This window comes from Pinus tabuliformis, chromosome 5_2, assembly GCF_031772625.1.
Source record: "Pinus tabuliformis cultivar Carrire ecotype Pingquan chromosome 5_2, CPIR1, whole genome shotgun sequence".
Lineage (NCBI taxonomy): Eukaryota > Viridiplantae > Streptophyta > Pinopsida > Pinales > Pinaceae > Pinus > Pinus tabuliformis.
Window position 1 is genome coordinate 1,095,055,736 of NC_142306.1, and position 11,399 is coordinate 1,095,067,134.

At 39.9% G+C, this 11,399-nt stretch overlaps 1 protein-coding gene across 1 annotated transcript; it reads right to left on the reverse strand.

Moving 5' to 3' along the window:
• Window positions 1–5,879: 5,879 nt before the first annotated feature.
• On the reverse strand, window positions 5,880–9,648 carry LOC149163060 (putative galactinol--sucrose galactosyltransferase 5). The gene is made up of 4 exons (XM_089437510.1): window positions 8,125–9,648; window positions 7,844–8,021; window positions 6,850–7,232; window positions 5,880–6,685 (listed from the first exon to the last, which is right to left on the reverse strand). The coding sequence occupies exons 1-4, from the start codon at window positions 9,394–9,396 to the stop codon at window positions 6,125–6,127; spliced, it is 2,394 nt and encodes a 797-aa protein (XP_089293636.1). The 5' UTR covers window positions 9,397–9,648; the 3' UTR covers window positions 5,880–6,124.
• Window positions 9,649–11,399: the final 1,751 nt, after the last annotated feature.

Sequence of the window (11,399 nt, forward strand, 5' to 3'; positions counted from 1 at the left end):
GAAGAGGCTCTTTCAAACTGAGAACGTGTACGTCGCTGATCTGTAGGATCACCGGCAAGATCACCTGCTGCATCCCGAGTAGCACGGACCCATCTTGGAAGTTGAGGATCCTGAGAAGGTGGGGGAGGATTGTCATCCTCACTTTCATCATCTGAAGAAGAAATGTTTTCAAAAGTAGAAGAGATAGGAAGAGGTGGCACATCCGCCGGACTAGGCTCGCAGGCCGATTTATTTTCATCAAATTTTACATCTCTTCTAATGATAACATTTTTGGACTTAAATGGAATAAGTCTATAACCTTTTACATCTTCAGAATATCCAACAAAAGTACATTTCTCACTCTTAGGTTCTAAAGCTTTATGCTTTTCATCTGGAATATGGGCCCATGCTTCACTTCCAAAAACACGAAAGTGACTTACATCTGGTTTAATGGAACTCCAAGCTTCTTCTGGAGTGATATTCTTTAGAACCTTAGTAGGAGTGCGATTGATTATATAATTTGCACAATTTATTGCTTCGGCCCAAAAACTAAGACTGAGTCCTTTAGATTGCAGCATACAATTAGCCATTTCCTTTAAGGTGCGACTTTTCCTTTCAGCTACACCATTTTGTTGTGGAGTGTATGGAACAGTATGTTGCATTTGAATTCCATTTTCGGTGCAAAAGTTGATGAATGTGTTTTTAACATATTCTCCACCATTATCAGTTCTTAGCTTAAGAATTTGATGTCCAGATTGTTTTTCAACAAAGGCTTTGAAGGCCAAAAAAGTGTTAAATACTTCGCTCTTGAGTTTTAAGAAGTATACCCAAGTGCGTCTGGAGAAATCATCAATGAAAGTTAAGAAATACTTGCAGCCAGAGAATGAAGCAACAGGAAGTGGACCACATAAATCACTGTGCACAAGCTGTAAAGGGGCTGAGGCGTGCCAAGAGGCACGTTTTTCAAAACTGTCCCGATGATGTTTTCCGAGTACACATCCGGAACAAACACCATTTCTGCAAGATACCATAGGAAGACCTGTCACCATATTTTCTTTACATAGATGCTGAAGGGAGCGATAGTTTAAGTGACCAAATCGCTCATGCCAAAGTTTGCTCACTTCATCATTATGAGCAACAAATACTGAGGGAAGATTTGATGACCCAAAGTTGTGAAACTTATACAACCTTGTGGAATCATCAGCAATACCAGTAGCTAGAATCTGTTTAGGATCTCTTAGATCCTTGATTACAACATCATGAGGTGAAAATTCAACAATTTTACCTTCACCTGAATGAGTTATCTGATATACAGATAGAAGGTTGCAGGATAAGGTTGGAACACATAATACATCATTAAACTGACCATTGTCTAGATGAACAGTTCCAGTCCCTACAACATTAAGAGATCTATCATCACCAACATATATATTTTTGGTGTTACAATCATTTAAAGAAGAAAACATGGCTTGGTTTTTGGCCATGTGATAAGAGGCTCCAGAATCAATGAGCCACTCATGAGAATGAGAAGAAGAAGATACATTTAATGCATAACCAGACTGAGATGATTGACAACGACATGCAGAAAGTGCCATTCCTGAAGTTGAAGTTGAAGTATGCTCCACATGGATGTTATGTTTCTTCATTGCGGCTTCCAAGGCTTCCATCTTCTTAAAGCATTTAGATTCTAAGTGGCCATCTCGATTACAAAAGTTACAATGTCTATCAGTCTTCTTCCATTTGTTTTTATTGGTCTTATCATTTTGCTGAAATGATCTTTCAGTTTGAGGCTGAGTTTGCTTAGGACCTTTGTTTGGTTTAGGACCATTCTTTTTAGGATATGACTTCTTAGGATTTTTTGAATTTGGTTGCTGCTGGGCGGCTAACGCTTTCTTGGAAGAGTTTCCAAGATTAAGAAGACCAAGGTGTAAGAGTTTTTCTTGTTCTCTTATTAAAGAATCACAAAAGGAGTCAAAGGAAGGGGCCTTGTAGTCTTTTCCTTGACAAATGAAAGCTTCCCTTGTAGAATGGAAGGTGGAAACAAATACAAAGTAGGCTGGTCCCAACTTAGTAAGGATGGAATAAATAAGGTTACTATCTTCTTTCTTAACCTTAACACCTTCCAAGAGATATCTAAGGGTCTTGAATTTGGACAAGAAATCTTCAATGCAAGAAAAATTATTAGGATCCAATGTAAGCAACTCATTTTCAAGTTGATGGGCTCTAATTTCATTTTTAATGCCAAAAACTTTAGTGATTTGTTCCAATGTTTCATGAGGAGTTTCAAGTTCTGCAATATGGAATCTAAGATCAGGAGAAATAGACATCCCTATCAAACCACGTGCTTGATATTGTCTATTTTCCCATTTTGCAGCCTTGTCTTCATCTTTTGGTTTCTTCTCTTGGCCTGTGGCTATTCTGTAGATACCTTTACTTCTAAGTAAATCTTCCATGTAGGATATCCATTGGAAGTAGTTAGTGCTGTCAAGAATGACTTGGCATGGACTTTCCATTTTTTAAAAAAAACTGAAGCTGAAGATGCTGAAAGTAAGTGTTCCAATGGATAGATCTCGAAAAATTAGGCGGTTTTAAAAAAAACGGCTCTGAAAAAGGCTTCCGGATGAAGAAGTTATGGCTTTTTGAAAAACAATTTGTTGAAGTTGCCGGAAAAGTGCGCGAATGTGCGGAAATGAAAAAAGTCCGCTCCCACAAAATGGAGACTTGAACCCAAGACCTCTACTCTCTTAAAATAGCTTTGAACCAATTGATCTATACAAAAAATTTGAGAGAGAGAGAGAGAGAGGGGGGCGGGCCTTGGTTTGCGTGCTTGCCTTGAGAAAGCTCTTTTTCCCTACAAAACACAAAACACAAAACCCAACACGGACATGCAAAGAAAACGAACCTTATGGCTCGAAGTTAGCTTTAGCCAAAAAACTAGATATTTAAAAAAAATGAACCTTGCGGCTCAAAGTTAGCTTTGGCCGGAAACTAAATATTTTTCTCAATGTTTCTGATTTTCCAAGATCACACTAAGGTGCAGGGAAAAGAGCATACGCATGAGAAAAAAAACTTCCTTTCTGTTTCTGATTTGCCCAGATCGCACAGAGTCGCAGGGCAAAGAGCATACGCAGAAATGAAAGGTATAGATCTGGTAATAAAAAAGGCTAAATAAACAGAAACTGAAATAAGCAGAGAGAAAATAACAGTAAACTGCAAATAAACACTGTATACCTCCAGATCTAAAAAATGACGCGGCTAGGGCTACCGGAAACCTTTTCGCGTGAAATGAAAGGGGTTCCTCACTGGAACAGATGCTCCGAACACAACAGAGCAGTCCTCTCGGCCCGAAAGCAGTCAGAAACAACAGATCTAGGAAACGGCAGTCGGATGCAGTTCTATCGGCTTCAGATTTGGATCACCAATGGACGCGGCCCTCAAATAGCTCCGATACCATGTAGGAATTTACAGGGTAAGTTCCTCAGAAAGAACACCAAAAGGACACCGCTCACAACCAGATCACAGATCAATACACCAGTATTTTTGACGTGGTTAAAACCCTCAAAGAGGGAAACAGTCCACGGCCTGCGCCAACGTGGCTACTACAGGCAATTTATTAATCAAAAGAATGAAAATTTACATAAGCTTCTCTCATGCACAGATTACCCGAACAATGACCCTCCATGCGCTTTAAATAGAACTCATGGACCAATCGGGTGTCAAGCCACGGATCAAGTGTCGGTAATACCGAGGAGAGAGTGAACCGTCGGATCACTACATATCGTGACCGTCGGATTGTAAGTTACAAAATGTACAATGGTAAAGAAACACACTTTACCTAACTCTATACCTAACTCTATACTAGACCAAGTTGAACTTAACTATTTCCTATGTGTCGGAATATCCTAACAGGGGACATGTTGCAATGTTTCGATAAAATACTTCCGATGATAGATTTTAAATGAAAGCCAATGTATTATGGGCTTAAGCTCCAATATAAGGGTTCAGATAAGGGGGATTTCTCGTTTAATCAAGTTTTTTGGAAAAATAAAGCTAAAATTACCTTATTTTATTGAAATTTTTTGGATTTTATCCTAAATTTTAAAAAGGGTCCCCGTTATTTATTAGTTATAATATTAACCATAATGGGGGGTTGTTGAGTAGTACAACACCCCCCTGCCTCTAAAATTTCTCCTTCCTCTTCCTCTTCGGCCACCTCTCCCTCTAGAAGAATCTTGTGCATGATTCTTCCTTTTGTGCAAGGCATACAACTTCTTTAGTAGATTGAGTAGTTGTCTTCTTCCCAAAAGCATTCTCTCTCTCAAAAAACATCTTCTCAAGGGCATCAAGGGTAATCTCCTTAAGGTTACCACTTGTTTGCAATGGCTCAAAATAATGTGAATAGGTGTGATATAGTGTCTTGGCATAAACTATGAGAGAAATATCTATCTCAACACCAGTGGATTTTATATCATGCATAATGGATCTTACTTCTGAAGCTAAGGCAAGAGGGTCATCATTTTTCAATTCTAGACTAAACAACTTAATCATCAAATGAATAACTTCAAGTTCAGAGTGTGAGTCATACAATTCCTTCAACTTCTTTAAAGCTTCACAGGCATTTGAAGATGGAGAAATGTGGCAACTCACCTCTTCATTTACTGACACTGAAATCAAGGCATAGACCTTGTTATTTTTTTTTCCAAATGGCAAGCTCCTTGTATGAAGTGGGGTTTTCAAGTGCATTGTTTCTTAACACCATCCATCACAATCCATGCAGTGGTTAAGTCATTTTTTTTGTTTCAAGAGATTTGACTAATGAAAGTGAGGAATATGACCCGCCTTAACAATCAGCCAGACAGTTGTATACAAGCAATGACAAAAGAATGTAATTAAGAATTGAGATAAATGGGTGTGGAAGAGGATCCCTCAGGCAACAATTGACCACATCAAGTCAAAGCCATTCAGATTCAGTCACTTCTCATATTAGACAGACAATGGATGAATGAAGGAAGCCCAGGTCAATATTGATATTAACACACAAACTTCAAAAACAATGTATAATGCATTTAGGGCAGAGAGAGGATGTAGCATAGAGATAATTCAATGTATTGTCCAAACACACAGAAATTTGGGACAAAGAACAAAAGGACAGAATATAAAAGAGAAAATAAAAGTTACTGAGCAAAAGATTGCTAAAAATAAAGATTGGTTCTGATACCATGTTAAGTCAAGAGGGTATATTTGTTTTTTAAAAATAAGGGTTGGTTCTGATACCATGTCAAGTCAAGAGGGTATATTTGTTTTTGCATTCTATTCTTAAACATTTACCATTTCTTAAAGGGCCAACATTTTATCAACTTGGAGTTGCTCATCAAATCTTTTAGTTGGCATGTTAAATCACTATCCGGTTTAGAAGTAGAGTTAGGTGCCATGTGATATAGGTATATTAAATCATTCGCTGATTTAAAAGTAGAGTTAGTGCCATGTGGAATAGGCATATTTAAGAAGTGTGCATAGGGAAGTGGAGCTGGTGTCATGTAGAATAGCGTATTTAAGAAGCGGAGCTGTTGTCATGTAGAATAGCGTATTTAAGAAGCGGAGCTGTTGTCATGTAGAATAGGCATATTTAAGAAGTGTACAGAGGGAATGTGTAGAAGTTTATACCAGCACTTCATTTTCATTTACGAAAAGGGAGAAAAGACTTTCGCACAGAACAAAGTATTAGACACATAGTTTAAGTAACTTTGAGTGAGGGGATTTTCTAAGTATTAAATTGGTTTAGAAAATAAATAAATTATTCGACTTCTAATTTATTATTAAAATATTTATAAGTGGGATGAAATGAATATGTACATAGAAAGAACAAGAAGATGCCATTTTGGCCATCTGTTTACAAGAAATTGGATGATAAGACATTAAATATTTATAAATGAATATGGACAATGACAAAACAAGAAGAAGCCATCTTGGCCATCCGGTTACAAGTAAAATCAGCAGCAGCAATCTACTAAAATATTTGAATTGGGCCCGTCTTTCCATGGGACCTCAATTGTAACGTCGCCATCATCTGTACAATAATGTTAGAACGTTGCCCTCATCTGTACTAGAACGTTGCCTTCAACTGTGCCATAAAGATGATCAAAATTTAGAAAACATATTCTAAACTGGTGTTGGACCCACCATTCCATGGGACCTCGATTCGAACGGTGCCATCATCGATTCCATAAACAAAATCAACTTCCGCACCATTTAATTTACAAAGCTTCGGCTTGGGCGAAGCATATGCCCACATCTCTCCACACCCTCTCACTTCCACCGTCGCACGACCTCCCCAACATCTCACACTCTCCACAGCGCCACCCGTGTTGAGCATATTCACCAGCCCAACTGCAGCGAATCGGATTCCACGTGGCATCATCTTCACGGGAAGAATGGTAAAGAGTTCAAACTGGAATGGGTCGAGTTCCACGGGGATCTCGTCCGTTGGACCGATCAAGCACAACTTCTGTGCCCGGAAAAAATACACGGCAAACTCTTCAACTCCTTCCACGACAACCATCGGATCAGAGACCTGGTACCACTCGACGTCTTTGGTAGAAACGGTGGAACGCACGCGCTTTGAGAACTGGGAGAAGCACATGTTCGACCGTTCTTCCTTATTCCATCCCCCTCCTTGGCAATTGAACGCCCCCACAACGCCCGAATACTGGTACACACAACGGATAGATATTCATTTAATATATATGCAATTTGAATGTTGTTTTACACATAGCAGCGGATAGATATTCATTGTATATATGCAATTTGATGCATATATTCAATGCGTATATACTCCAAAAGAATAGATGGATCTGGACTCTGAGTCGTTACCTTGTTTAGATTCCAGATCTTGAGCATGGTTTCGCCATTGTGGAGCGGATCGTTGAAGAGACAGCTGCGGGTGGGGAGGGCGTAGTGTCGGCAGCGCAGGATCGACCCGTCGGGCAGTACGAGGCGCTTAAGCAGTGCAAAGTCGTGCTGACCGACCTTGTCACTCACGTAGATAGGGCCTCCGGATATTGCGCGGGAAGCCGCGTGGAATTCCGCACACGGGTGCGTGGTCTGGAACATGTCCCAGTCCGGCTGCATCACCTGTCCCATCCACAAACTGTTGAACGCACAGTGTACCATGTGACACCCTTGTAGCCAGTAGGTGTCGTTGGGGTCTAAACCGTTGGGGTCGTTGGGGTCTGAGCACGGCCAGAAGTCGTCCCCTGTACATTAACCCAAAATTTTAGATACCGGAGGTCGTCATTTTGATTACAGCTCTATTTTATTATAAAAATATTAACCAATAAATTAAGCCCAAATCAGGAGATTAAATTAATCTTGGAAGATTAATATATTTATTTGAATAAAAAATTAATAGACATATACAGAGTTTCATCAAAATCCAGCTTTTCTACATAATGAAACAATATCCAAACGCATGCTGCAGACTCAATAGTCAAAATCTTTTTAAATTCCACCAAAATTCCCATAAATAATTAAAAATAGGTATGTAGTTATACAATGAAAGAAACTCTAAACTAAATACTTTCCTATGAAATTTAAATTTAAGTGAGTGTGCGTTAAGTTTCCTTATCATGGGATTTTGTTTTTTTGTTTTTGGTGGTCAAAATTTTTTCAAAATTAAAAAATTGTAGAATACATTTCTAAAATATAAAAATGATGAGACACTTTTACAATTGGATTTATGTAAAAATTTCTTTACAGACTTTTGGAAAAAGCGAAATTGTTGCTTCTTACGACAACGTGTGTAAAAGATTGGCAGAGCACGCTTTATCCATGAGAAAATTGTCTGCGAGGTTTTAAGATGGCTTACCAACTCGGCCTACGCAGATCTGGTCTGTGCCGAGGTAGACGAAATCGCTGCCATGCTCCATGCTGGCGATAACTCCATTTCCATTAAAGTGCTTGCGCACAGAAGCGCTCAAACCCTCGAAATAGGCTTTATTTAGATCGACCCGACCGCCCAGCTCTTGGCACAGTAGCTCCAGGACCTGTGAATAAAATAAGATAGCGGGTTAATTACCTACAATTGACTTTAATGTCAAATAGATTATGAAAAAAAGTAAAATAAATTTGATAAAATGAGGCACGCACATGAACAACGTCGACTTTAACGCCATCAATCCCCGCCTGGGCAAGATAGGAGTGCATTGCTTCGTACATATCGTGGGCGCGCTCCGGTGGAACGAAACCGATGCCGTTGTCGACGATCTTGTCGACAGCGAGGTCCTTCATGGTGGTCAGCAGCCCGGGTGAAAGCGACGGTGTCAATATTTCTGCGGGCAACGTCGTTGCGCGCGGACGGACTCCGCCCCAGTACCCGCACAACGCGTGCCAGACATAAACGTATTCCAAATTGCGGAACTCGGACTTCAGATCCCGAACGAACGCTCCCATGCCGACTTGAGGCTCTGATTGTGGTTCTGCGACATCGGTGTCGTTGTCCGGTTGCTGCTTCTTGGGAAGCGTTCCACCGACATAACTGCTGAACTTGTAGTTCTCCTCAAAGCGTGTGAGCCTGCAGGGCATCTGCTCGCCAGCAACGGTAAGCGCCATGGCTTCTTTGGACGGATCGGCGTCATGGGAGATGGACTGCCAGCCGTCATCGATGAGCACCAAGCCCGGGGGACAGCCCCCTTCGACCAGGCGCTGTACGCCCTCCCACACGCCTTCCGGCTTAACCGTCAAATAGAAGGCGTCCCACGTGCACCAACCGAACTTGTTGATGATCCCCGGCGGGGTCTTCTCCTCCAGAAGTCTGAAGGTCCCCAAATGGTACCTCACCGCCCGCATCGCGTCCTTCATGAGATCAAAAGGATCCGCCCCGGCGTGCACGTATACGCAGCTCCGGAAACTCGAACCCCGGACCTTGTCGGAGCAAGACTCCAGGCACACGTCCACGCAGTCGTCTTCTCCGGGCTGCAGCGAGGCTCTGAATTGGCCGTCTATGATGGGAAGCAGGAGGACATATGGGTGCGGGGCTAAATTCTGGGAGGCGGCCTTCGACGGAGTATCCAGAAGCAAGAATTGCGTCTCGATCTCCATGTCGGAACCATTGTTGCCAACCCAGTGGGTCGTCCACCAGACCTTGAAACGGAAAATGCTGGCAAATTTAATGCCTTTCAATTTTCCGAGCGAGGCAACGTGCCTGCTCTCGGAGGTCGCTGTGTCGAATCCCAGGAAACACCCAGTCCGATCAGCGACCTTGGAACTGCAAATGGAAGAAAAGGGCGAGACAACGACATTGGGAGGGACATCAAGCAAGAAAGGCAACTCATGAACAAAAAGCTTCCCGTCTAACAGAGAAATGGGCTGCTCTACGCGGCCCAACAACATATCTACATCGGTTTGCAAATTGGGAGCCATTGAAAGAATTCAAACAAGAAATCGAACAAAACTTTGGGCTAAGCAATTAACAGTAGTTTGAGAACTCGAGGGAAAACAGTTAGAAAAAAATATACAAAACTGGGCTCCTGGCTACCCGCAGATTCGATACGGAGTCTCAAAAATTCAACCTTACCAGTCGGACCAGGCTTCAAAATGTCGATACTCTCAATCACTCAACTAACTTCTTCAACTCTGCGAGAAAATAAAGATACAACTGAGAATGCTGAAAATGGAGAAGGCGTTGCTACATTTATAGGCACAAATCGGGCATCGCTCTTTATGTTTTTTTTTTTAATTCAAATATTTTTGTGAGCGGACCTCGCGAAGCATCCCTACCTTCCAAGGGACTTGCCATGGGAATAAACCAGTGATTAAAGCCTTGCCACTTGTCGCGATTGCCATAAGCGAAATAAACATTCAAAGGCTGTGCATGCGCCACGTAGCATATTAGAGTCGGTTTGAAAAAGGAACTGACAAGCCCGGGTTATTTTCTGGGTCCCAACAGTAGGACCAACGAATGGGGTCATGCGGAATCCAGGGCTGGAGGGAAAAGAACTTTAACGATTTCCAGAATTCTCTGGATAATCTATTTTAATTCATATAGGATTCCCGAGTGTTTAGCAGTAGAACAACACACACAACAACTGCTGAGAGTCTTCGCAATTTCTGTCGTATAGCAGAGGCTTCTTCCGCGAACTTGAACGGTAGGCAGGAAGTCAAGCGGTGCCGTACTTTTTAATGTTCGAATTGCTGCTAACAGGGAAGTTGGAACCTCAATGTCAATGTTTCCCTAGAACGGTGGATTTTCGGTGAATACTTTTTTACGTTGGAATTGCTGTTACCAGGGAAGTTGGAACCTCAATGTCTTTGTTTCCCTAGGACGGTGGATTTTCAGTTTATTGGTGAATAATAAACTATTTGACGTACGCTTCCCTATTGTACTATTATAATAGGGAAGTTAGTTGCGGTTTAACTTTAACTACCGTTGAATTTTGTGTTTGCCTTGTTTTAACATATATTGAGATTATTTTAAGTTATAAATAAACTGAAGGTTTGAAATTTGGATTAGATGTGAATGGTTAATTTTCACTTTTGATACAGATTTCAAACTATAGGTGTCACGTTCTCGATCCGAAGTATCAGGGAAGCAAATTTTCTTCACACTCTTTGACATAGAAGAACCACACGACATTATGTTAAATTTTTTTTTTTCTTTGTTCCAAGAAAAGACACTAAACGAGTTACAGTAAATCATATTTTCTGGAAAAATGATATATAGAATAAAGGGTCGACGCGTTTCGAACTTATATTTAAGTTTATCATGTTTTGATGATGAACCTAGATCTAGATTCCAAACGCGTTGACCTTTTGTTCTCTATGTAATTTCTCCAGAAAATATGAACATTTTTAAAAATTTAAATAAATTTTTTTTATTTTATTTATAAAATTGAAAATAAAAATGTAAATATAATTTATTTCATTATTGAGTTAATTTATAATTGATTTTTTATTAAATGTAAAGAGAAAAATGAAACACATAGCATTGTTAATGTTCATTTCAACAACTTGAAACCTTTCCAAGGGTGTAATGAGATATTTATGTAAGTTGGAATTGTTTCGCATCAATATGAATGAGGTCTGGGCATCCAAGCCATATCAGTGTTTCTGAGTTTATGTATACAAGATCTTTATATACCCCATATTAGTGTTTCTGAGTTTATGTATACAAGATCTTTATATACCCTTAGTATAAAGCTATGATGTTTTTTTTCTTCTGAAAAAAAAAGGTTGGATTTGAATATTTGAACATTTAATACAAAATCCAATTGTAATTTAAAAATAATTTTACTCTATAAAAATAAATATGATTTATTGTAATTTGATTGATATATTAATTTTAATTTATATAGTAATATATATTTAAAATTGTTATTTACTTATCATTAAATTATAAGTTATTTTATTTGATATATTATTTATTT